The 27,770-nt window shown below is 43.1% G+C and overlaps 1 protein-coding gene across 3 annotated transcripts in view; it reads left to right on the plus strand.

The window, feature by feature from the left end:
• The window catches only part of ankrd11 (ankyrin repeat domain 11), a 125,499-nt gene that overhangs the window by 91,202 nt on the left and 6,527 nt on the right, over nt 1-27,770 (plus strand). For 2 of the 3 annotated variants that reach the window (XM_037750586.1, XM_037750595.1), the window contains 8 exons: nt 2,356-2,501; nt 7,159-7,291; nt 15,699-15,872; nt 16,933-17,133; nt 17,244-17,386; nt 18,212-18,359; nt 18,487-22,924; nt 24,158-26,843. In XM_037750586.1, the coding sequence (XP_037606514.1) occupies nt 2,415-2,501; nt 7,159-7,291; nt 15,699-15,872; nt 16,933-17,133; nt 17,244-17,386; nt 18,212-18,359; nt 18,487-22,924; nt 24,158-26,843 (8,010 nt within the window). In that variant the 5' untranslated portion in view covers nt 2,356-2,414. The remainder of the gene's footprint in view (nt 1-2,355; nt 2,502-7,158; nt 7,292-15,698; nt 15,873-16,932; nt 17,134-17,243; nt 17,387-18,211; nt 18,360-18,486; nt 22,925-24,157; nt 26,844-27,770) is intronic. The other variant, XM_037750605.1, reaches the window with a different exon arrangement.

Genomic DNA, 27,770 nt, shown 5'->3' on the forward strand with positions numbered 1-27,770 from the left:
GTGTGTGTGCGAGTGTGTGTTGCTGCAAGGTTTGTTTATTTCTGAGAGTAGTCAACCTTCCCGTCACTTTGTTTGGTGTGGTGGGAGTTTAAGGGAGGTTGCAGTGAGTTAGCAGTAGCAAAGAGGCAGTAACAATGAGCAAGAGGAGAGAGGAAGGTGCTGTGGTTTGCTGTGTTTGCTCAGGTCTCTCTTTCCATACACCAGTAAAAGAGGGAGCAGTACATCCTCTGTAGCTCTGTGCCTCTCTGGTTGGTTGGCTGGCTGGCTGGCTGGCTGTCTTGACTTGACTGACTTGACTGGAGGGATATAAATAGCAGTCTTTGAATAGGATAACTGCAGAGGGAAGGGAAGGAGGATGGGGGGAGGGAAGGGAAGGGGAGATAGAAGTGGCGCCAGGGAAGATAGGAGTGCCAGTGTCTCAAAGTAGAGAAAAAAAAATATGATGCAGCCATGGTCTCATCTGTTCACTCACTCAGTCAGTCACAAGGATGATCATACTTGGACGCACTCGGAAGAAAAAGTGCATTATGGAAGAGAGAATTGAGGGATGGAATGAATGATTAATTCATGGCCCTGTGAAGCAGAAGGAAGGCAGGGGATTGTTGTTGTTGTTGTGTACTTGCATAGAGGACAATGAGAACACAGAGCACATTAAACCATACAGACCTCTCTGTTCAGTGCAATCATGATAAAAAACAATCAGTGCTAACAGGTAGATTTGTAGTTGTTGTAAGAAGGTTATGGCCGATCTTCTTAACTGACTATGGTAGGGATGCCATGAAATTTGACAGGGTAAAGCCCACAATTACAAGGGGTGGCTAGCTAAGGCGGCAAGTAACTGTTTGGATTTTTGTTGAGACGTGCCAGTCACGTTCCTGAAGACATTCCTCAGCTGTTCCCAGCTCCTTCAGTAGCCCACAACATTGGGGTTATGCAATATCTTACATGGTCTGTTCTGTCATCATTCCTAAATCCCAGTATACGCCTGATTTAGTTGTAGTATGTTTGATATCAATAGTAGGGCTGGGACGATACACCTATTTCCCAATTTGATACTATGACCATACTTGGGATTTTTAAGTATTGTGATTCTACAAGTATTGTGATGTGATTAAATATTATGATTTATTGATCTTTTAACACTAGACCATGGGAAAAAGTTGAATCATACACTTCTAGGGACTTTTACTTTGGAAAATATCTCAATTGATACAGTAAAACTGTTTGATTTTCAGCATGTATGTAGTCAGAGAAGTCAAATATACCAGTCATTGTCAGGCATTATTTTTAATACTTTTCCCTCACAAATTATTGGTATTTTCTTTTAATTTATAGAGGACATGTGATGTTTTAAACTACTGGTGAATACAATCAAATCTTATTTCCATATATGTATTTTGTATGTATAATTTATTTTGTTAACACCTTATTTTGAAAAACAGAAGTAGTCACATGTGTATACTTCCACTAACTTCGCCAAGTTTGATGCTACCTCTGAGCTCTCACCGTCAGCTCAGTGTCAGCTCGATCTGGGCTGTTTGAATGCATTTAACTTAAATGTCAGTATATGGGTGCTCTACAGTTGTAGCGTTGTCCGATTTGACCACGGAGATGCGAGGGACAGCTGGCTTGACCGCACATTACCGCAGTACGATAATGTTTCCTGTCCATGACAGAGTTAGCATGCAGCTTTAGCCGTGATGTCTAGCTCTGCTTTTCCTGGCAATGTGTGAAACCCAAAGTGTTTCCATACTTAACTGTATTTGTAGTGTTTACCACTTTGGATTTAACATGTTAGGGGGCAGGTTGTATCCACGCCGACCCGCCGTCGTTTACTACTTTCTTGTTTCAGCTCGCTGCGGCCGGCTGCGGTTTGCTTTGGTTGACGGATACGGAACAGATTTGACGTCACGTTACTCAGACTATAACAATAAAAGCGGTAACTTCCTTCTACCTCAGCATAGACTCAAATGAAGCAAATATATTGATTCTGGCATTAAAAAAAGGTAACGGTAAACGGTAAAAAAAATAAAATAATAATAAATCACGATATATAGGTGAATCCATTTTTTTTTTCCCACCCCTAATATTATTTGGGCAGACCTTACTTGCTCTTTGGGTTCAGCCTGGAGAACAGATAAGCTTTTTGCCTGCCACAGCTGCAACCCAGCCTGCTGTCCTCCCTCTCAACTGCTCTTCCTCCAGATCAGGGGTGTAATGGTTGAAAATAGAGTGCTTGATGTGCCGCTAATGGCTGCATCGTCTGGCAGTGTGTAAATGTGTTTTCAAAGAAACATAGTGGCCAGTTGCTAACCTCCCCCACCATCTCTTTTTTTCTCTTTCTCTTTGTTCCAGACGGTTGATGACGATGCAATGGCAGCGTGAATGAAGCTTGGCGTGGGGAGAGCTGAACGATGCCCAAAGGTGGGGGTTCTAAAACCCCCCAGCTGGACCACTTCCCACTCAACACCGACATGGTGGAAAAGCAGGGTGGGAAGAAGGTAAGACTGGAAAAACCTGAAAACATGCACTGTGCCCAATAATCAAATGTTTGTATACAGAATATAATCCCAGTTTCAACTGCTGTTTGTCCTTGGAACTTGACACTAAACTACTACATCTGATCAACAATAACAAACCCCTTGGAAGACCTCACAGACAGTAAGGGGATGCAGGCTAAAATAAATGAGAACATTGTTTTTCATCCAGAAGGCCTGGGAACATGAAACAAAAATCTGTCCCCTCTACGTGTCCTTCAGCATGATTCTTGAATGTATACAGTTTCAGTGACACTGTTCTGTGGTTGATCTCGCTTCCTGACCTCTCTGTGGTGAAGTCAAGCATTATGAAAGTTTCCAAGTGTCTGTGATGTCGTCTGTCAAAGAGATAACGTTTTGTAGTTGAGCTTGGATTTGCCCCTGTTGCAACATTTCAATTACCAGAACTAGAAAGTCCAGCTATCAGTAACAAGGTAGAAGATCAGAGATCCCTGCCCGTTAAGCAAACATACCACAGTCTTAAAAGTTAACCAAAATTCAAACTTGTGTGTGAAGCCTGACTAGGCTTGCAGCGGTAGTCGGTGTTACCGGTGTTACACGTTGTTCGGGTACACACAGATAACACTACTTTCACAACGCCACCACCGACTTTTTTATAGAAATAAAACCCATTTAGTAAATTTTTGCGTATCAGCGCCGTGTTATCAAAACATAGTCGGACAACGGACGCTACAATCTGAAAGGGGAAGTGTCTTAGCACAGAGTAGCGGGAGTCAGATTTCACACACACAACACTTGGGAGAATTGATAGGACGGTGGCGGAGGATTTGACGTCAAAGCGAAAAGCAAAAGCCCTTATTTGGCAATATTTCGATTTAAAGCCAATGCTGTCAGGGAACCATAACATTAATGAGGCAATCGCCGTGTGAAAGACGGAGCGATCACAGCCGGCGTGCACGGCGCAGCGATGCCGGATGGAAACCTGCGGCCCCGCAGCGAATGCTAGACCGGAGACGCCAGACACACAGCCATCCATTGTTAAAGATCAGAGTAAGCGCTCTACACATACTGAGCGTCATCTTTTCTTGTAAAATGTCCGATATAATCGGTAACACCGGTGTTTTCACAAGTTTATTAACCGGTGGGAAAACTTCCTCACGCTGACATCCCTAGGACTGACATCTATTTATGAAGATAATCACCTGGCACCAAAGACCAGCTAATAACAGATGGACACCTCAGAAGCTATATATTATCTAAATCTATACACATTCTAATATATATATATATTTACCAAAGACTGATTGTGCATTTCTAGTAAATATAGTGTGGTTACTATCTCCCAACTTTACCAGGACCACCTTAATTCACAATTGACTCTTGCATAATAGGTTGTTGGAAACTGATGGCTGCAAAGAATGCAGTTTGTTTGTGTCCTTAAGACTCAGGCAAAATAAGTTTTGCAGCCAGATTCAGAGGCACCTTTGGTATTGGAAAGCCTTGTTGGCCTGTTTAGATATATTCAGTCTTGGCTTTGAAGGTAGTGTCCCCTGAATTTGACACAGGCACAGTCATGTTGTTTGCAGTGGAATAAAGTGTTGGGCGCAGCTTGATGATGTCACGGTGTGTGCCAACTGTTCAGCTACCAGGAGCAGCACCAAGAGGCGAGGAGAGGAGAGGTACAGCTTATGCAGGCATGGATTTACAGCCCTCTGCAAAGGATTGCATCAGACTCTGGCATGGAGAGAGGGAGGGAGGGAGGGAGGGAGAGAGGGAGGGAATGAAGCGCACAGGGGTGGGTGGAAAACGGAGTGAGACGAAAAGAGCAGGCATTGCTAGGAGACCATCAAACAGGGTGTCTTATGAAGGCAGATCTGTGGAACGTTGCTCTCTAGCTTTCTTTAAATTTAATTAAGCAAAAAAAAAAAAGAACAATCCAAATCCGGAGATAAGCTCTGCTGATTTGACCATTTCCTAACAACGTGTTTTAGTTCTACATTTGCTGTTGTATATTTTCTTCTCTTAAAGAAATGGCTCCCTTGCATCTTGGTTTCCCCACTTAGATGTACTGTTGCTTCTGCACTTGCCCAGATGTGTGCATCATGCTTTTGCATGAAATGTGTGTTGTCTTGTTTTAAAGCCATTGTGTCGCTGATCGGAGACACAGACAGAGAGAGGAAGGGAGAGAGAGAGAGCGAGAGAGAGAGAGAGATCAGCTAACTGTAGCTGACACTGTTTGTCTCTACTGTACCATGACATCATAGTCTTATGACTGGGGCAGGGCAGGGGGAGGAGTTCAAAGAGTCGACACATAATGGAAAACCTGCCCTGAGGAGAGAGAGAGAGATGAGTAGGGGACAGAAGGTAGGACAGAGGAATAAAGTGTCTGTACATTACATCTGACCTGCTGCTGCATCTCCATTATGAGACGTTAAACCTTCTGTCCATGGAGCACACTGATTAAAAACATCTTGACCTTACACCAAAACACATTTTGGACTGAGCAATTTGACAAATACATCAGGGATTCACAACAGAGTGAATCCATCGCTGGTGTAAATTCACTTTGCACCGAATGCTGTAATGTTTATTTCCTGTGGATGTTACAACAAACGGTGTTCACTGTATTCTACAATCACAGTCATTACCTGAAATATTCCAGGATCAACTACTGAATATAAGGGGGATGAATTTAGTCTGCATGACAAATAACAATAGCTTTCTAATTGTAGTTGATAAAAAGAAACTTAACTGCTCCCTCCAGTTCTGTGGTCTTGGGACAACACCAATTTTGCAGTTCAAAAAGAGTGCATCAGATATGTCTCATTCCTGTGGAGGAGGGAAAAAATACAAGACAACGGTCTGTTTTGGTGATTAAGACCCTTTAATTGTTCACCTCTGGGGGACTGGAGTTACTGTTGTAAAGTGAACTGACCCAATGTGTACCATACATGCCCATAGGTAGTACAAATTCAGTTGTTCCTGGCAGTTTTTTTAATGCAGCCATAATGTTGCAAAATATTTGTTTTATTTATTTATAATCTTGATATATGTTATGTTTGGCCCCAGATACAGTCCCAGTCCTTTACTATTGAGTATCTGCCAAGACGAAGTCTGCTCTGCTATTTTTTTTGTTTACTCCTTATTAATACAGCTGCACAAGTAGGATAAGGATTTACATTAAAATGAGTACAGCTTTTTGAATTACTTTGTGTCAGCTTTGAATTAAGAAAATATGGCCTGCATTACAGCTTTGCTTTGACCGTTTCCCCTTAATGTTATGTAGTGTCCTACAGTGTTTTGTATATCGGTATTTGTTGTTGTTGTTTGTTTTTGCAATTCTGTGACTCTACTGCCACAGATACTCTGTGATACTCCGTACTGTCATTCACTGAAACTTCTGGCTGTTTTTTTCACTTGTTCTCCTTACTCAACAACACATTAATTTAGTAAAATAATGAAAAATTGCTAGTGAACACTTCTTAGTGAATATTGGTTGTTTTTCTCTTTTCAATATAGCAATTTGAAGAAATCACTTTAAGCTCTAGTAACTTATGATCAATCAATTGATCAGTTAAATGAACAGTGTGTAACATTTAGGGAGATCTATTAGTAGAAATGGAATATAATATTCATAACTATGTTTTTGTTTAGTGTACAATCACCTGAAACTAAGAATTGTTGTGTTTTGTTAGCTTAGAATTAGCCCTTCATATCTACATAGGGAGCGGGTCCTCTTCACGGAGTCCACCATGTTGCTCCGTCATGTTTCCACAGTAGTCCAGACAGACAAACCAAACACTGGCTCCAGAGAGAGCCTTTCACGTTTTTACATTACCTGAAGGCCACCGTAGTTCTGCGACATGCTTGTGAAACTGCGGTAACGTGAGCCGCAGAGTGCAAAACCGTGGTACCGCCAGCCGTTACTGACTTCCGTTGCTCTTAAAGTAGTGTCTTTATGGTACAGATTGCCTCTGTGCGAGGCGATCGGCGTTACCATGGTTTTGCACTCAGTCCTGGAAAGGGATGAGTGAGCATAGGGGTATTCAGTTGGTTGCAATCTGCAACCACGCTACTGTAGATGCCGCCAAATCCTACACACTGCGCCTTTAATAAAAACAGTGATTATTATAATAATATTTACAATAAAATATTTAATTGTAGCCCTACAAGAATTCATCACAGCTGCTTGTCAGGATAAGCAAATCACTGTCAATATCAGATCCCAATACAACAAAGAAACAAGATGAACTAACACAGATGAAGTATTTACATCTGTTGATAGCAGATACACTTGGGTTTGTGATTGTTTCCAGCAGCTGTAGACCACAGAGCCGAGCCGGCGTCAGCTGAGCCTCCTCTCCCTGCGCCTGGCTCCTTGTGCTGGAATCTAGGAGGAAACTTGATGGAAAAGTTTTGCTCTACAAAGCCCATAATAGCTAAAAGAGTCGAGGAACAGTGAACGGCACCAACTAGGCTGCAGGATCCACAGCTAGCGCATACTTGACTGACTATACCAATGTCTCTTTAACTTCTCATTCTTTTTGAAAAAGTAGATGTTTAACTTACAGTGCTATTTCTTTATTCTGATTAAAGCTGTGTTAACTCTAAACCATGTCCCTTAAAGTGTTCTTCATGGTCTGGTTTGTCTCCTTCACAGGATAAAGTGTTGTCAAACAAGACTCCCAAATTGGATCGCAGTGATGGGGTCAAAGAGATGAAAGAAAAGGCCCCTAAAAGGAAGCTGCCCTTCACTGCTGGAGCTAATGGAGACCAGAAAGATTCTGACTCAGGTAAGAGAATATTGCGATGCATTTGCTTATGTTTGCTCTCACTCCATGTGACTTTGAAGTGGTAATCAAAAGGGAATGGGAGGTATTACATCACATCCTCTCAAGCCTGCAGGAAGTAGTTATGCGTGCTCTGTAGAAAGGAGGTTGGTCTTTGTGAAGTGAATGGGCTCCCAGCTCTTGCTTCAAGTCAGCTGAGTGTCTGTGGCAGCTCCGAGGAAATTGTCCCTAAAGTCTCGGCCTAAAAGGAGAGGACGACCACACAAAATCATGATCCAATTAAGTGGGAATTTGTATACCGTAAAGGCCTGACCAGGCCTGGCTTTTGGTAAGGCTCCGGCTTTGTGTTTTCTTTAATTAGGGAGAGAAGGACTACTGCTCATGCTTGTTTGACTTTGGGCTTTAAGGGTTCAGGATTTAGTTTGTTGATAATGGTCCAGCTCAGAGGCTTTGGTAACAGCCTTCATGATCAGTGCTGGCTGAGTCGCTACATCGGTTTATGTTCTGTGATTACACTTGAAAACGGAGTGCTAAACATGCGCATGTTGCAACAGATCACTATTAAGGTTTAGGGTCATGTTTAATAAGATTGGGCAGGTACTTTGTAGACACATGGCGTTGTGTGTAATTACTGTGTAGCTCAAGGGAATTATGAATGAGTGGAATGTTCGATTGAGAAGCTGTGACTTGTTTGTTTCCTCATTCCTCTACTTTGATTGTCACTCTTGAATCCCTGAAGTGTTTGTGTGCGTCATTGCCTTGTGCATGATGACATTTATGTTGCAAGATTATTTAGTGTACTGTTTCATATTGTTTACCTGTTTGCTTTCTTCGGTTGCTTCTCCTAGAAACAGGTCTACTCCACCCCCAAGGGGAGGTGTGATCTCTCACCTGAGGAACAATAACTGGACAGTCTACTTCTATGCTAATAGCTTGAGCTGTTATTGGGTTGACTCACAACTTTACCTCTCTGTCTGCAGCAATTATGAGCAGAACTGTCTCTTAATAGTTTTTTTGTGTCTGTTTACAAACTGTAGAAGCCTGGAAGTTTCCAGGGCTCATGCCATTACACAATTCCCACAGTTTACACAGCATCTGTCTGTCATCTTAGTACTTCAAGCGTGTATTGCATCGCGTCTGCAAAATAGTTTTGTCTTAGCGGTGGCTAGCCTAATAGTTCAGGGTTTGAGACGTGTATTTGCTCTGTGTTGACAAGTGTATTTGCTCTGTATCTTTTCCTGTGTGGTGTTGTTAGTCAGGACTTGAAGGTGCGTGTCTTCATAGTGCATACCTTTCTCCACTGTATTTTGAGTTGTTTCTGCATATCTGTGTTTTATAGTCTGACTTTGTTGCTCGGCCTTTCAAGCTCTGACCCTGCTGGGTCAGTGTCTTGCCCCTTTGCAAAATTTGACACCTCTGACACTTCAAAGCTCCCACCCCCCCAATCACACACTTTCACTTTTGTTTAGCTTATGTTTTTACTGTGTTGTATCTTGCTTTTTGTTTTTACTGATGCTTCTTATTTTTTTGCACTATCTCCTTTGCTGCTGTACATGGCACATTTCCCCACTGTGGGACTAATAAAGGAATATCATATCTTATCTTATCTTCAACCCCCATTACCGACTCTCCATTCCTCTGTGGCTTGAGCTGATGGAGATGACCTTGGGGTATGGTATCATATACCAAAATATTCTGCAGCCTTGTTCTTGGCTTCATCTTACAAAAATATTGATATGTACTTTAGCCATGTTTTTTTGTAGCTAATAAGGACATTAGTTGAAAGTTTACATACAGGGAAAATAATGTAACATGCTTACGTCTGCTGAAAAGTGCACATCAAGTTGGACCAAAGAATGCTGGAGTGTTTTATGAAATTGACTGCTTTTGTGTTTTATATGCAAATATATTAGATTGCAGATTGCTTCACAATAAAAAACAGACAAAAAGGGAAAATATGAATTCAAGAGGTTGTCCTGGTTTAAGAGCTAACATGCATTATTTTAAGACACCACGGGCAGATTGTCTACAGTGTAGCTGTTAAATCCTATCCAATCATATTTGTCTTTCTTCGGTTCCCTTATGAAATGTCTCTCAGCTATGTTATTTGGACGTGTGTTAGTGTTGGAAATTGTCTTCTGATGAATACCAAATATATCTGAAAGATCAACACTAGCCTGAGCTTGGGCTGACTTTGAATTGACTTCACTGCATTGCCTGTTTCTATAATGGCAGGCGATCAACTCAGCCTCTAATTTTCATGCACTTGCAAGTTGCCTGTTTAGTGTTTACAAACATTACAGGAGCCTATAGAAAGGCAAAGTCCCTCCTCTTCCGGTGGACCCCATGGGACCTTATTTCGGAAAAAAATATGTACGGTAGTCAACGTTGAGAGAGAAATATTTTTTTTATCCCATTTGTATTATGCCATGATTTACAAAATTATGTCTGTCAATTTAAAAGATAATTTTGCAAGTCCAGAAAATCTGTTTGTCGTAGTATCATTTAGTTTTGTGTGAAACCGCTCAGTGATCTACATCTCTCGTCTCGCACAACATACGTCACCACTAGCTAGCTTACTTAGCTATATTCCATGCACAAATGAAAGTTATCTTACCTGATGTGTTTTATCCAGCGACTCCTGGTCTTTTTATCAGTCGGGAAGCGAAAAAAGGAGCGAGACCCGTTGCTCCTGTCAGTACGAAACACACCGGCATCGTAACTGCAGCGAGAGAGACGTCACTTGTGCGACTTTTGGGTGTGTAGTCTTTCTAGTTACATATTTTCACAGTCTTATACTTCAACCATTTTACAACAAACTGCAACTTTCTTGACTTGCAAAGTTATCTTTTAAATTGACAGACATATGTGTGCTTCATAGCGGATTTCAAACGGGATCAAAAAAAAAATATTGGTCTCTCGCCGTTGACTGCCGTACATATTCTTTACAAAATAAGGTCCCATGGTGATCCACCGGAAGGGGAGGCACTTTGCCTCTCTATAAGTGAGCTAGAGGAGGGAAAAGCATATGTTGTCACTGTACGCCTGTGCACAGCACCCAGCAGATAATTCAAGTTTAAGTTAATCAAAGCTCTCAAAACTTCAGTGCTCATCCCGCCCTTCGCAGAATTGCCAAGCCTCCCTTGACCTCCTCCTGAAGAGGCTAGACAGCAGCATTCCTCCTTTCTGAGGTCATCCTCCTTCCGCTCTTCCTCCTCACCACCACTGTCCACAGCAGCAGCAGCAATTACAGTTCAGGGATAAATGGTAGAGCAGTCTTGTCAGATGAAGACTGTGCCCACACTAAGAAGGATAATTCTGAAAATGCTGTTTACTTGTGAAAACAACTAGTGTTTTGTTTTTGTGAAGCGCTCCATCCTTCTCACTAAGGTGCCAAAACAATAGGAAAACAACTAAATCTTTTCTTCCTGTTCCTTGTCTCCTTTTAGTTGGCAAACAACAAAACTGTGAAATACAGCCATCATCTTATAAGGACTGAGACAAATACATGAATACTGTCGACTTATGCTGTCCATAATAACTTAAACTGTGTTTGACTATAGCCACACCAACAATTTTCACTATTGACACGTCAATTGACACTAAATTAATCAAGATGTTTCCAGTTCCTTAAAGGGATAGTTCAGGTGTTTTGAAGTGGGGTTGTACTTATCCATAGTCAGTGTATTACCTACAGTTTAGAATATTTTCAGATGGGGAACTGAACTGAAGGTGAAACTTATCTCTACTGTTTTTGTCAACAGAGTCTGCTGGCTTTGAAGAGAGCATAGATAAGTTTCACCTTCTGTTCAGTTCCCCGTCAGAAGGGGCTGTCTGACGGCAAGATAAAGAGGTGAAAAATATTCTAAATATAGCGTACACTTAAAGGGATGTTGATTTCTTTAGGTGGGCCTTTTTTTTTTGAAGGCCCAGACACACCAAGCCGGCATCAAAGAACTAGCGGCGATGAAGGGCGACTGTTGCGTCGCCTCACGCTGCCTTTCTTTTGGGCGACAAGTTGCATTTGAACACACTGCAAAAAACACTTTGGTGGACACAGCCTTAAGTCAGTTGCTCTTTCTGTGTATTTGGATTTGCAGCTTGTGCTCATTTTGTCCTTTCTTTTGCAGCCTTCTAGGATCTTAATTGTAATCGCAGCATTGCCTTTGTCACTGGGTCAGTTATGCGGCACAGTAATGATGGTCAGGTTTGTGAACGTTGAGGGAAAAGGTGCGAGCTGAGCCATGCAGAGTGGGTTGTAAAAGTAGACTGTGGTTTGCACAGAGCTTCAGCCCACACATGTTTTCCCCCTGGCAGGTTCTAACACACTGAGATTTGTCTTTCTGTCTCCCAGACTCACACAGGCTCTGAATAATACTAATAGAGAGAAGCCGTACACTCACTGCATAACAGATTAAAGCAATATTTGACAACAGAGAGGACAGACAGAGCATCGTTCACCCCCTATGCTCATGCTGTATTTTTACGAGTCTCTTTTGCTCAATACGAACCATTGACAAAACATCCTGTTGGCCACTTCCTGCCTCTTCTCCCCTAACTTCCTGTTTATGCAGTTTTTATTAGTCCCTAAACAGTGCATTGTTCCAGTCTAGCGTGCTACGGTCAAACATACCTGGTTGGGCCGGTTTGAGTGGTTCTTCTTGTCATGGAGTTGTGTTGGCTGACTGAACCAGACAGTCTCTTTGTTTTGGCTTTAGCTAACACGGTGGTATTGTCTGCCTGCCGTATCAAAATCTACCTCTATTATTTCCAGGCACTTATGTTTGATGTGGTCTCCTCCACTGGCTCAGGTAGGCAGTCTATTCATGGGGTGACTTGGCCTACCCCTAACTAGCTTGCTTTCCTTTTTTTATTCTCCTTTTCTCTTATCTTGTTAGTCAAGTTTCGAGCAGTAAGGAGAGTAAGGTTTCAGCCCTGCTTGTAAGCTGAGTAATATCATTTTACTGAGACACATAAAAGCCCTAGCAGTGTTCCCTAAATAGACATTCAACAGAAATACACACTATCAGTTGTGCAGGCACAGTATGTTGTGTAATTGTTTGTTCATTTGTGTAATACAGTAGTCCACATATCACAAGATGATGAACGATAGTAGGCACACAGTCATGTTTAACGGGGTTGTGTATTGGCAAGAATCTGGCGATACGATACATATCAAGATTGGGATGATTACTGTAAGCAAGGCGATATATTGCAATATCAAATGTAATTTTAGGAAAACTGTCGTACAAAGACACACCACCATATGCATAAAATCTGAGTAAAAAAAGTCACTGTGTGAAATGGCTACTATGGAGACTAACATCATCACACGTTAATACAATCTATCCAGTCATACCCAATTTATGTAATTCAGGACTGTTTAGGGACCCCAGTATTCAGAAATATTCAAATACACCATTTTAGAATAGGCAAAAATAACACATATTTATACTGCATGCATAAAACTGCATGTTTTTGCCTCAAACTGCATGTGATCATCATAAAGTGGGCATGTCTGTAAAGGGGAGACTCGTGGGTATCCATAGAACCCATTTTCATTCACATATCTTGAGGTCAGAGGTCAAGGGATCCCTTTACAAATGGCCATGTCAGTTTTTCCCTCGCCACAATTTCGCATAAATTTGGAGCACTATTTAGCCTCCTTCTAGACATGCAAGTATGACATGGTTGGTACCAATGGATTCCGTAAGTTTTTTCTAGTTGCATATGTTTTGGAGAATCGATACAGTATCTCAAAACATAATAATATATTTTTTACACCCCTGATGTTTAGTCAACCCGTCTTTACCATTTTGATCTGCATCTTTCCTTAAATTCTCAGGGTGGTTAACCAAACACAAACCTAATGAAAGCAAAATTATCCCTTCCTTTGTAAACATGTGGAACAGATTTTGTATGTGGCTGTGTCCCATTTTCCATAGCATCTTGTCAAATCAAAAATCACACATTTGTGCAGGCCAGTTTCTGCATAAAGTGTCATTTTATACCTATCTGGTATAGCTTAAAAGTTGTATAGTACCTGCTCCAAGTGCCCCATGTTGGACATGAACAGGCCAGCTGCTGCCACTGAAGATGTATCTTGTGTGTCGTTTAGTAGCACTCCTCTTCATGGGTGCATTGGGGTAATAACTGCCTTCCTGCTTCCCAATCTTGTAAACATAGCCTGGTGGAAAAGCTAGCGTAGCACTTTCTCCGTTAAACTGCTCAAAAAACATGTTTGGACCGCTTCTGTGGGTTCCCGCTGTTAAAGTCCTAGCTGGAGGAATGTGTCTAAATGGCAAATGCTTTGAGAACGTGAGAGTGTATCAAAGAGGGGTGGGGGCACATTAGCTGTAAGTGTTCACAGATGTTAGTGAAAGTTCATCAGCTCTGGAAAAATGTTTTCCTGGAAAGCCTTCAGCCACCGGAAGCATGAGCCGCCATGCTTCCTTCTTGCCTTGTTTACTCGTGCGTTTTATGGCCTTGAGCAATGCAGCCAGTCTTAGAATGAGAACAGTCTTAAGGAAATCAGACTCAGACACATCCATGCATCTACGGGTGTCTCTCTACGTGCACATTTACTGTTCCTACATCTCTCTTTGTGGTAGGAGTCTGTATTTTTGCTGTCATTTTGTTGCTGTGGGAGTTGTTCCCCCATAGTGATGAAGTGTTACAGTCATGTGTAGCTTTACCCTCCATAAGGGTCATCAGATGGTATGTTGCCACTGAAAATAATTGCTGGGTGTGTCTTTGTGGAGCAGCTGCTTTTGTCCAGTAGCGCCGTGTCTCCAGTAAGCCTGGCAGGCACGCAGGCAGGCATGCGGTGACCTTGGCAAGGCCGTGTTGAATTGAAATGTAAACCAACTATTTCGTAATAACCGAGGGTCTGCCAAGTCACACCCTCTTTCCTCTCCCCTCGATTCGGACTGATTGGCTCGGAGACAGACAGACATAAACACACTGCTTGTAGGCCCCTCCCTTCCTCCGGAGCAGCTGGGTAATAACACAAAAGCCAGCCCCTGCTACCTCCAAACCTCTCACATACTGGGCTGCATTTACATGTAGTATGTCAGCAAGTATGTTTTTGTTTTGTTTTTTTACAGAGGTTTATTTAGACGATAGGCATGGAAACTACCTGACATTTAGCCTGTGCAATGTGTGTGATGTTATGAGAACCCTATTTGTTAAATCATTGTAGATTGAATACTTTTTGCTCTACTGTGTTTTGGTCTGACAGTGTAATCAATCAGATACCAGTAAGGACACTTTGCAACACCTGTAAAGTGCTTTTGTTATGATTATTTATTGACTATGATTTATCAACAAAAGAGAAATCCTCATTTGACATTAGGCCTAATGTATCAATATATTAAATGTGCTTTTCAAAATTGTCATAATGGTGAAAGATTGATTGATAGAGAAGATATAGGTGGAGGTCTTAGTTTAGATGACAAAAACAACTGTATTGTGTTTTTGTGGAAACAATATGTAGTGATGTGGCAAAAAAGATAATCACTAATTTAAGTACTTATGCTTTTCTTGTAGTCATAACAAGAGAGAGATAGATAATACATTTAATCCATGAATAATTTCACAAAAATATTAATATTATTACTATGAATATTATATAAGTCTTTTATTGGTATAACACTGGTATACCCCTCACAAGGTTAAGTAAATTAGATTTGTTTGTGTGTGTGTGAATGTGTAATAATAATACCGGTAATAATAATCTTTATTCATAGAGCACTTTTCAAAATCCACGTTACAAAGTGCTTCACAAAGGCAGCAAAATAAAAGTCATAAATCACCATGTTTTAAAGAAAACAGATACAAAAATAATTTGGTGTATAAAAAACATAATTACACGGCCTTGTTGAATACTCGATTCTGATTGGTTAATCACACCATTCTACGGTCTGTTATTTCTTTATAGCAGACCGTTGCTATGTAAAGCAGACCGTTGCTATGGACGCAGTTCTGATGTCGGACACTGGTGGACCGTTTTTGTGTCAAATTATTGATTTCTTAAGTAAGTAGCCGTGTAATATGTCCTTCAGGGCGATGCAAGACCCCTCCGCTTCGCGTTGTTCAGTGTAGAAAAAGGTAAGAATAGGAATGGAAAACCAGTTTTAAAGGAATTTAAAGACAGTTGAAAGGAAATTAAAACTCTCTGATAAAAGTATGTTTTAAGAAGGGAAACCTGATTTCCTCGGGCGGATTGTTCAGAGCCTCGGGGTGCTGACTGCTAACGCTCTGTCCCCTTTAGTTTCAAGCCGGGCCTCTGGAACAGACAAAAGACCTCTGCTCGAGGATATGTGAACGTGTCGTGAAGTGCATGCATACATGTGTGTCTATGTAGCCCAATAAAATTAACGTCACTTTTCTCCTCTCACTGTCGTTACAGAGAAACCAGGTCCAGAGCGGAAGCGCATTAAAAAGGAGCCCACCAACACCCGGAAGGCGGGTTTGCCGTTTGGAATGGGGATGCCAGGGATCCGGGCCGGGTACCCCCTCTCTGAGCGGCAGCAGGTGGCCTTGCTCATGCAAATGACAGCTGAGGAGTCCGTCAACAGTCCAGGTGCGTACTTATCATGGAGGCCACGTCTTCTGTGGACGGGTGGCAGACAAGCCAAGAGCGATGGGAGGCAGTAGACAGTGTTTGTGTGTGTGTGGGAGAGAGCAGTGATGGTGGGCTTATAGAGAGAGAGAAGCTGGGGGAGGGGTTGATTGTTTTTGTTTATTTTTTGGAGGTTGAGCACGTTGGCTGCTGTTTTGTTGCCACATCGCGGTCATACTCTGCCTCTGGACAGGACCTGGTGCTTAATTTGAATCTAGTCACAAAAGCCAATCCACATTAATTCTCATTATGACTACGCTGTCAGTCAGAAAGGGGTTGTTTTGTTTTAGCAGCTGTAACAGTCGCATATTCGCTCATCTAGTGGAACTATTGTTCTAAAATCCAGCATGGGGCCGTCAGGGAAATGAAACTATCTCTCCTGTTGGTATTGCGTGGAACTAATGGTGCAATCTCAGCATCTGAGACAAATAAAAACAGACTTCGAAATGCAAAAGGCCTGCAAGTTTATGTTGATTTGTTATCTGATATAGTTAGATGAATACTGATGATATTTACTTTCTCCTAATTTCCTCTAAAGTGGAATATTTATCATTGGCAGACAAAGTCATTTAGCCGTAGGTACCTAAAATAGCATTATTATTGTGACATTGTACTTTTCCTTTTACTGTTGACATTTGAGATAAAACTAGGTTGGTGAGGACCAATGCTTAGACACTTTTATTTGTGTATTTCTCCGTTGCATGCCTGAAGGCATGGGCATAGATTAAGTAAGTGCGTTTCAAATATCATTTGGGACAATAGCTGGGCAAACTCAATAATGTAAATGTGATTAAGGCTTGGGTTTAATCTTGTAAATGAGATGAAATGAGCTCAAGTGAAGTAGGTCCAAGTACTCTGCTGCTGATTGTAGAGTAAGATTGCCCCCTTCTGGCTGTTCGCAGTTCAAACAAACTGTTATTCATAGTAGTAGTGGTAGACAAAATAGAAACGATTAAAGCAAATTCTTCATAAATGTGCTGCTGTTCAAGTGTTGAAATGTGTGTCCATCTCCTACCTACAGACACAACACCAAAGCATCAGTCGCAGTCCAGTATGGGTCAGAAGGGAACGCCAAACTCTGCATCTAAAACCAAAGACAAAGTGAATAAACGGAACGAGAGAGGAGAGACTCGGCTGCATCGAGCAGCAATCCGTGGAGAGGTACGCCGCATCAAGGAGCTCATCAGCGAGGGAGCTGATGTGAATGTAAAAGACTTTGCAGGTGAGAGGCTTGTTGACGGTATAGACCATCCTTTACTCTGTGCATGTAGCAATATATATTCATTCATATGTTACATCGGCTCTCACACAGTAATTATTTTTCCTGTGTAGGCTGGACTGCATTGCATGAGGCGTGCAACAGGGGGTATTATGATGTGGCCAAGCAGCTGCTGGCAGCCGGAGCAGAGGTCAACACCAAGGGTCTGGATGATGACACCCCTCTGCACGATGCATCCAACAATGGACATTTCAAGGTAAAAAAAAAATGCATAGATATATAAAAGATCTAGTTATCATAAGACTCTGAAAATGGAAAAGCTAATCCTGGTAGAGAGTTGTTTTCTAGTCTTTCTCTTGAGATCATTACCCTGGCTGACTGTCAAGCTTATTCATAAACTAGTGGTACATTAACTTTGTAACCTCTGACCTCTCTAAAGTCTGAACGACAAGAGAACTTGGTAATATCACCTCTTAAAGGACCAATATGTAATATATTGACTGTAATAAATCATAAAATGACCATGATATGACATGATATGTCATCAGAGATTAAGGAAATATGCTAAATTGAAATACGGGCTTCTCTGACAACAATACTACAGCCAGTATATTCTCATTTGACATTTATTTTCTGGTCCAAAACGTCTGTTTTTGTTTTGGATCTGTGTGATCCCGTCCACTGCCCATTTCAACACCTCTTTGCCACATATGAAACAAATTGGCATACAGACAGCCTTCTGCAGCCAAGCAAGGTAATGAACTGGATCAACAGAGAAAACGTTAACATTAGATTCTACCCGACCTGTAAAAGCCTCGACACATCTCTCTGTGGTCCGTTGGCAGCGGGGTTATCAAGGCAGTGAGTATTTGAGACTCACAGCCGGTGAAGTGATTCCGACTACTGCTGCTAGCCAGAGGCTAACGCCGTGATGCTAACACATGCTAACTGCTATCAGTCACACCGGAGGAGCGGCCGGGCCACGGCTCCAATGTTTTGAATTTGGACTGCAGTATTCATTTTAAAATGTTAGCTGTCAGTGCTACATATTTATATTAATGTAATATTTTATTTGTTTCAGGTGGTTAAGCTACTTTTACGGTATGGAGGAGACCCACGGCAAAGCAACAGGAGAGGGGAAACGGCATTGAAGGTCGCCAACTCTCCAACTATGCTGAACCTATTGCTGGGGAAAGGCACTTACACCTCAAGTGAAGAAAGTTCGTCAGGTATGTAGTATTAAATCTTTGAGTCACCTCATTACATAACTGTTATAAGTTATGCAAGTTGTTATTGTAGATAATGGGGCTGTTAATTAAACTGTGTATTGATTGTGCCTCTTTTTACCTTCCACAGAATCTTCGGAGGAGGAAGACGCCCCCTCGTTCGCCCCGTCCAGCTCTGTCGATGGCAATAACACGGACTCGGAGTTTGAGAAGTTGAAGTTGAAAGGCAAAACCGTAGACCCTCCTAAATCTGCCGTCACACCCGTCAAAGACGAATACGAATTTGATGAGGATGACGAGGAGGAGCGTGTTCCTCCCGTGGACGATAAACACCTCTTGAAAAAAGACTTCCGTAAGGAGCCGACCCCTAAGGGCAACAGCCTCACCGCCGTACCCAAGACGGAGGTCAAAACATATTCCAAAAGCAACTCGCTCACACCAAAGAAAACTGTCAGGCGGATCATCTCTGACAGTAACAGTTCAGACGAGGACGACAGGACGTGTTTCACGCCAGCGCCTACGCCGCGGCAACAAGCCCAGCAAACAAATACCAAGACTAGAGACTCTGGCAGCATGAGCTCTAAACAACAAAAAGACAAGAATAAAGTCAAAAAGAAACGGAAGAAGGAGAGTAAAAACAATGTCAGTAAAGAAGTCCGGTTCGGTAAAGTCAATGACAAGTTCTGTACATCTGACTCTGACTGTGGAGATATGGAGAGTGAGGATGATAAGGGCTCAAACAGTATAAAGGATTCTTCTGCAACGAGCCTGAAAGACTCCCCCAACTTTAATGCATCCTCCTCCTCTTCCCACGGAAACTCGAATTCTCAGAAACAAGTACCATCATTAGCAGAACAGCATCCAAAGCAGTGGAGGACAGATGGCTGGAAGACGGTGTCGTCTCCTACGTGGTCAGACGTCAGCTCTCTCTCTGATTCAGTCAGAACAAGGCTGTCCAGTGAGTCTGACTACTCCTCCGCTGATTCCAGTGTAGAGTCAATAAAACAAGTCAAGAGGAAAGCGCAGGAGAACAAAAAGAAAAATAACAATGTGCACAGTAGCACGGTAGACAAGAAAAATTCAGAGCTCTACAAAAACTCCAATGCAGACAGTGCGGTATCCAAAACCGATGTAGATGGCAAAGTGCTGAAAAAGCATAAAGTGAAGCACAAGCACAAAAATAAGGAAAAGGACAAAGCTCCCAGTCTAGTGCTCAATCAAGACATGGGTGAGAAATTTGTCAAAAGCTATTCTTTTGATTTTGATGATTCACGGCAGAAGTCCCTAATTGTTGAGTCCGAATCGCCAGCTGAGAGCAAGGTCAAGTTATCCAAACACGAAAAAGATCATTCGAAAAAGGAGGACAGGCTTTCGAAAAGCAAGTCTGAGGACAAGGATTGGACATCTGGAAAAGACCTGCACCGACCAGCAAAAGAGGAGAAAAGTAAGAAAACAAAGGACTCCGCCAAGGACAAGACGAATAAGGAGGAGAGGGAGAAGCCTGTAAAATCTGACAAGGATAGAAATGTCAAGGAGAAGGAGAAGCCCAAGGAGGATAAACAAAAGGCTCACAAAGAGGAGAAAAAGAAAAAGTCCAAGGACAAGTCCTCCTCAAAAGCAGACAGGAAAAGTGAGCAGAAAGAGGAAAAACATCTGAAGGTGGACAAGGAGAAAAACACCGAGGAGAAGAAGGAGAAATGTAAAAAAGACAAAGCACAGAAAGAAGAGTCTGAGTATGAAGACTATGACGTTAACAACCGTTTCCTCAACTTAGAGGACACAAAGCTGAGTGCCTCAGATGACCATCATGACAGATGGGGCTCCGAGATGTCCTCAGACTCCTCCCTGTATGGAGACGACAGCTGGGATGCTCCCGTCAAAGAGTACAAGGAATACAAAGCCAACAACGCTGTTAAACTAATTGTCGAGACTGTTAAGGAAGAGACGAGGAGGAAAGAAAACAAAGTCAAGGACAAGAAATCAGATCACAACGACAAAAGATCAGAGAAAGAAGCCCCTTCTAAGAAAAAAGACAAAGACTCCTCGGAAAAGACAAATGAAAAGAAAAAAGACTGGTCAGAAAAACAAAAATTAAACTCCAGCCACTCCGTTGAAAAAGAAAAGAAGCGGAAGGAGTCCACAGAAACAGTCAAAGACAAAAAAGACAAAGACTCGCTAGACAACAGTCGAGACCGTAAAGACTCGTATGACTTCGTGAAGGAAAGAAAGGACGTCAAAGTCAAGCAGGAATCTTTAAGAGATGAATATGGCAGTGATACGTTCTTCAAAGACGGTGATGTTGTCGGTAAATCGTGTGATATCAGAGAAAGAAACCACTCTGGAAAGGAGAAGGAAAAGAAGGGCGAGGGAATAGAAAAGCGAGAAAAGACAAAAGCTGACAAGCACAAAGAGAAAGCAAAAGACAGAGGAGCTGATCAGGAGAAGGATAAGAGTGAGAAGAGCTCTGCAGAAAAACCTGTCAAGGAAAAGGATGCAGACCGGGGCACCAAAGACAAGAAGGAAGGAGTCAAAGACAAACACAAAGAGTCTCATGGCAAAGACAAAGATCGGAAACTGTCTTCAGAACAGACCAAGGACAAGAAAGAAAAGGCCTCTCAAGACAAACACGCTGATAGGGAGAAGGATTTCTTGGAGGTAAAGAAAGAGAAACCTGAGAAGAAAACGTGGTACGCCGACATCTTTACTGATGAAAGTGATGACGATGAGGACAGCTACAATGGGGCTGTTGCACTTGTGACTGACTGCGTCAGAAAAGATTTAACGCCTGAAATGGATGAGCTGGATCACTTCCCTTCGGAAAAATTGAGAAAACCTTCTGCTGAGGCTAAACACAACACAGAAAAGGCAAAAGACAAAGAACACAAAGACAAGAAGAAAGAAAAGGCCACATTTGACACAGGTAAAGAGAGGAAAGGCTCCCTAGAGAAACACAACAAGGACAAGAAAGATTCTGTGGAGGCGAAACATAAGGAAAGAAAAGACCGAATGTCTGTGGACTCAAATCAAGAGAAGAAGATTAAGCAGAAGCTGTTGGACAAAAGGGACACCAGTGAGGAAAAGACAAAGAGCAAATATAAAGACAAGCTGGACCACTCTAAGGAAAGGAAACCCTCAAAAGGCAGCGGTGAGAATGAAAAGTCCCTCTTAGAAAAACTGGAGGAGGAAGCTATGAACGACTACAAGGACGACTCCAATGACAAGAACAGTGAAATCTCCTCAGATAGTTTCACTGACCGAGGTCATGAGCCCGTCCTCACTGCCTACTACGACTCCATCAGCCTGACCGACGTCTCTGAGGACAGGAGAGACTCCCTGTCCATATCTACACCCCAAGACAAGTTCAGAGAGAAAGAGAGGCATCGACATTCCTCTTCATCTTCATCCAAGAAAAGCCACGACAAGGAGAAGGAAAAGGTCAAGAAGGACAAAGGAGACAAACGTGACAAGACAGAGGAGATCAGAGAGTCCTACAGCCGCAGAGAGAGTCTGCCGTTTGAGAAAGAGCCCATGCCTCTAGAGGCCGACCCTTACACATTCCCGTACGGAAGTAAGGGAGACGGCGAAGACGACTTCGACAAAACATTGGAATTTGAGAAAGAGATGTCCAAAAAGGACAAGGACAAAGCAGCCAGTGTCATCAGTGACAGGACGAAGGACAAAAAGAAAAAGGAGAAACATAAGGAGAAAATAAAGGAGGAGAAGAACAAGTACATCGATGGCTTTGGGTCTTTTAAACACTCCAAAGAGGATGTGAAGTCAGGGTTGAAAGACAGCCCACAGGTCACCGTTCTGAAGGAGAGGACAAAAGAAGATAGTCCTAAATTTGATATGAAAAAAGACAGAAGTCGGGACACATTGGACAAAGACACCAGAATGGACCACAGTAAATCTAAGGTTAAGGATGAAAATGAAAAGCTCACTCAGTCCAAAGACGCAGCGAGGAAAGATAATCGTCCGCGTGAAAAACTGCTGGTGGACGGCGATTATCAAATGACAAGTTTTGGTCAGATGTTGAGTCTAAAAGACCAGGAGATTGAAGAGCGCCACAAGAGACATAAAGAAAGGATGAAGCAGATGGAGAAGCTGAGACCCAAGTCAGGGGACCCTAAACTCAAGGACAAGACCAAGTCCACAGAGGAAGTACGGAAAAACCGCAGCGAGCTCTCATCAAAGAAATCCAACAGTCTGGAGTCTGGTCTTAAAGAGAAGAAGCTGAAGGACGTGGGTCTCCCGGCCCAAATGATGTCCCCGAGCAGGAAGTTCCAGCCTACGGACGGTCAAAACTCAAAGGACTGGTTGCCCAGTCACCAAACGAAGGAGAACCTTCCCGCTTCTCCCAGACCGGATCAAAACAGACCAACTGGTGTCCCCACACCAACATCTGTCATCTCCTGTCCCAGCTTTGAGGACGTGATGCAGACTCCACGTACCCCGTCCTGTAGTGCAGAGGATTACCCTGATTACCCTGACGTGGATGTGCTGGACTGCCAGGCCTCATCAGCTATGACTATATCAACGAATGCCTGCTCTCCAACCTACTTTGAAAGGTATTTAAACGTGCAAAAATACTACAGGGTTACTAGGGGTGAGAAAAAAAATCGATTCCCCTATGTATCGCAATTTTTTTTTTTTAAATCAATTTTTGAATGCCAGTATCGGTATAGTTGCTTCATTTGAATCTATCCAGAGGTAGAAGGAAGTTACCGCTTTTATTGTTGTAGTCTGAGTAACGTGACCTCATATCTGTTCCGTATCCGTCAACCAAAACAAACCGCAGCTGGCCGCAACAAGAAAGTACAAAACAGCGGAGGATCTGTGTGGATACGACTTGAACCCTCACATTTTAAATCCAAAATTGTAAAAACTACACATGGAGTAAAGTATGGAAACACTTTGGGTTTCACACATGTCAGGAAAAGCAGAGCTAAACATCACGGCTAAAGCTGCATGCTAACTCTGTCAAGGACAGGAAACATTATCGTATTGTAGTAACGTGCGGTCAAGCCAGCGGCCACTCGCATCTCCATAGTCAAATCGGCTTACGCTACAACTGTAGAGCACCCATATACTGACACTTATGTTAACTGCAGTCAAACCGCCCCGATGGAGCGGACCATGGATGTATAAAGAGAACAGAGCTGACGGAGAGCTAGCAGCGGACTTGGCGAAGTTAGAGGAAGTATAAACACAAGACTCTGTCCGTTTTTTGAAATAAGGTGTTGGAACAAATGGAACTATATACAAAATACATATATATGGAAATAAGACTGATTGGATTATATTCACCAGTAGTATAAAACATTACATGTCCCTTATAAATTAAAAAGAAAACTAATTTATGAGGGAAATTTCTTTATTCTTTGATTTTTGGGTTGCTGGAAAAAAGGTAATAAATAATGCCTGACAATGACTGATATAATTAATTTCAGGACATTTTGGACTACATACATGCTGAAAATCAAACATTTTTACTGTATCAATTTTGATTTTTTTCCAAAGTAAAAGTCCCTAGAAGTGTATGATTCAACTTTTCCCCATGGTCTGGTGTTAAAAAAGTTACCAAAAATTGCAATAAATCATAATATCAAATCGCAATACTTGTAGAATCGCAATACTTAAAAATCACAATACATATCGTATCGCCACCCAACTATCATGATAGTATTGAATTGGGAGATAGGTGTATCGTCCCAGCCCTAAGGGTTACTGTGTTGATCATTTTTGTACTCTGTTGCATGTGACATATTTTCTAATGTCTTGTCTCTCTGTTGTCCACCCAGCAGGTACTCTAACTCCCAGAGTTTCCAGGAGGGCACATGTCCTACCCCTGCAAAGAACCTCCAGCTGCCACTCATCAGCTGCTCTGCATCCTCCGACGTCCGCAGGCCTCTGGACGATGAGCTCAAGGCCGAGGCTGACAAGTTCCTCCGACAGCAGAGTGATCCAGCAGCTGAATTTGATCCAGCAGCTGAATTTGATCCGTCATCTTCCTCCCAAACTCTAGAGGACAAATCAGCAACCGTGGACAGACTGGAGTGTCTGCCATCTCCTTATTTCTCCCCACTTCGAATGTTGTCCCCTCGGCTGGAACCGGCCCTTCCAACAACAGATGTGGAAGCGCCAACTTTTGCTGGCACCGAAGGAAACGAACACTTTCCTGACAGTGTATACACCAATTTCTTGCCCAAACCGTCTACGCCAGTTCACAGGCCGGACCCCCAGGAGCCCTGCTTCGACATCGCTGCACCGCCAACCCCGGCTCCTGCTGCTTTGCCAGCCCTGTACATCGATGACATCCCTGAGCCTCAGCACAGTGAGCCTAACCTGGTCCAATCAGATCTTCCCTCTGTCATGGAAGAACAGGAGCAGGACGAAGAGGATGAGGAGGACTTTGAGGACGAAGAAGAGGAGGACGAAGAGGACGAAGTTGATATGGACGAGGGAGCCGATGGAGACCACTGCACAGTGGAGGAGCCGGAGCAAACAAGGGAGCCGTGTTCCTTCTCCCCTCCAGTTGAGGACCCTCTTAGGAAGAGCTGGCCTGAGGAGTCTCCAGACCAGCAGGAACCAGAGGTCCAAGAGCTCTCCCCCACACACCCTGAACCCAACCACGGGGAGAACTGTTTTGATCACGGCATGGGTTGGAACCCTGATATGGACCTCAAATCTCCCCACAGGACATATGGAGAGATAGAGGCCGCCGTCTCCAAAATAACCAGTCCATACCATTCGGACAGTGAGATACAGCACTTGTCTGGACACCCTTCTGTCACGCCCCCCTATGCTACCTGGAATAGGTGGACCCAGAAAGAGGACCCAGAGGACTTTGATGAACATGATGAACATAAGGAGGCCGTGGATGACATCCCATCTCCAGAGAGGCCCGACGCCGCTCTTGATGAGGAACCCAACTATCTAAACACCTCGTCATCCTCCAATAGGCTGGAGTCTTTCTTCCACGACTGTAACAAGCCTAGCATAGAGGAAAGTCACCAGATGGAGTCAACATGTGAAGAACCAGATGACAGACAGACCACGCACAGCTTCAATGATACCACCGAGAGCCCCATGGCTCCAACTGTGGGCCCCGAGCCTGTGGTGCCCTGGGCGGACCCATTCTCATCTGATGCAGATTACCTGGGACCGTTCTCCTTGCCCGACTTACCGCTACCAGACAAGTTGGAAGAAGCTGAGTCTCGAGAGCCAGAACTAGCTGACCACAACAAGACCTACATTAGACATACCACAGATACAGATAGGGATGACCCGGACATAATGGACTTACCGAGCCTGGCTAAGACTTCATGCCCTGATGGAGACCTAGGTGTAGTAGAACCTACCGGACAAGACTTAGTTGCACAGTCACCACACGCCAACTTCCAGCAAGAGTTGGACCCGGAGCCTCAGAGTCTGCCGGTCAACAGCTCTCTCTCTTTAACACCACAACAGGGCAGCTTGTTGGAAAGTAAAGGACCTTATGGAGTACCTGATGAGTCAGATCCCAGTATGTTGTATTCATCTGTGGAATCAGAACCCAGTCAGCAACATCACATTCAGATCCACCCCTTCGCTGAGTCGTTGCCGTTACCAATGGATTCAGTGTCTGCTATGAAGTCAGAGGTGAGACAGGAGGAGATGTCTGAGCCTGTAGCAGAGCCCGTTACATGTCCTCTTCCTCAGCTCCCAGTGGACCCAGTCAACCTCTCCAGCACAGTGGAGCTACCAGACACTCAGGAGACCATATCCAAGCTGACGCCGGTCACCCTGACCACCGTGTCCCCCACTGTAGATATCCCCAAGAAGGTGGATGAGATCCCTCAACGGATGACCCGCAATCGCGCCAAGAACAATCCCTCCGCTGCTGCTCTCCCTCCTACCTCCTGCATAATAACCTCGACTGCCACTGCCACCCCTGTAACCACCAGTCCGACAGTGACCCTGAACCCAATCCCTATTAGAGCCCTGACACCCACCTCTACCTTCCCAGCTCTGAAGAAAGAATCCGTGATTACTGTCTCCTCCGCTGCATCTATTACAACCCCAGCAGTGTCTGTGACAACTCCTGCGCCAGTGGTTATCGGTAAGACGACAAAAGGTCGCTCTCTCCCCGTGGACGATGAGGACTCTCAGACCCAGCACCCAAGGAAGAGGAAATTCCCACGTTCTACTGGGCAGCAGGTCCAGGTCCAGCTGGTAAATAACGCCATGCAACAGACCAGGGAAATGATCCAACAGACTTTGGCTGTAGTGGTCAACGCCATCAAGCTGGACGATATTGAGCCCTACCACAGTGACCGCTCCAACCCTTACTTTGAGTACCTGCAGATCAGGAAGAAGATTGAGGAAAAGAGGAAGATTTTGTGCTACATCACCCCACAGGCCCCGCAGTGTTACGCTGAATATGTGACCTACACCGGCTCCTACCTGTTGGACGGCAAGCCCCTCAGCAAGCTTCACATCCCTGTGGTACGTTATGGTGTCTTCACCCTTTTATTCCCTAACGATATAGCCAAAGCAGTGAGTAGGTTTAAAACAGTCTGATTCTGCCAACATGTCTACATTTTGACAGCAGTTAAGCAATTAACCCTTTGAACTCTACAATAGAAATCGTCTGCCAGTGCCTACATTGGTATTTTTTAGGGTTGTCAATCGATTAAAATAGTTTATCGTGATTAATCGCAAATTAATCACACATTTTATCAGTTCAAAATGTACCTTAAAGGGAGATTTGTCATGTATTTAATACTCTTATCAACATGGGAGTGGACAAATATGCTTGCTTTATGCAAATGTATGTATATATTTATTATTGGAAATCAATATCTCACAAAATTTCACAGGTACTGCATTTAGCATAACAAATATGCTCAAATTATAACATGGCAAACTCAAGCCAAACAGGCAAGAATAGACTTAACTATGACTTGCCCAAAACTGCATGTGGTTATGATAAAGTGTGCATGTCTGTAAAGGGGAGACTCGTGGGTACCCATAGAACCCATTTTCATTCACATATCTTGAGATCAGAGGTTAAGGGACCCCTTGGCCAGGCCATGCCTGTTTTTCGTTGCCAAAATTTAGCGTAACTTTGTAGTGTTATTTAGCCTCCTTTGAGACAAGCTAATATGACATGGTACCAATGCTTTACTTAGGTTTTCTAGTTTCATATGATAACAGTATCTTTACTCTCGCTTTAAAACTGAGCCTGCTACAACCTAAAAGTCGCAAGTTGCTTTAATGAAATTAGTAGTGTTAAAACAAATGTAGTTTTTTTCATTAAATCATACTAAATACACACACAAAACATATTGATCCAAAAGATTTTCTAAATGTAGAAACATGAACAAAACATTTCTTATCACTCCATAAGTTATTTGAACTATGCACATTTAA

Source organism: Sebastes umbrosus, chromosome 2 (genome assembly GCF_015220745.1).
Source record: "Sebastes umbrosus isolate fSebUmb1 chromosome 2, fSebUmb1.pri, whole genome shotgun sequence".
Classification (NCBI taxonomy): domain Eukaryota; kingdom Metazoa; phylum Chordata; class Actinopteri; order Perciformes; family Sebastidae; genus Sebastes; species Sebastes umbrosus.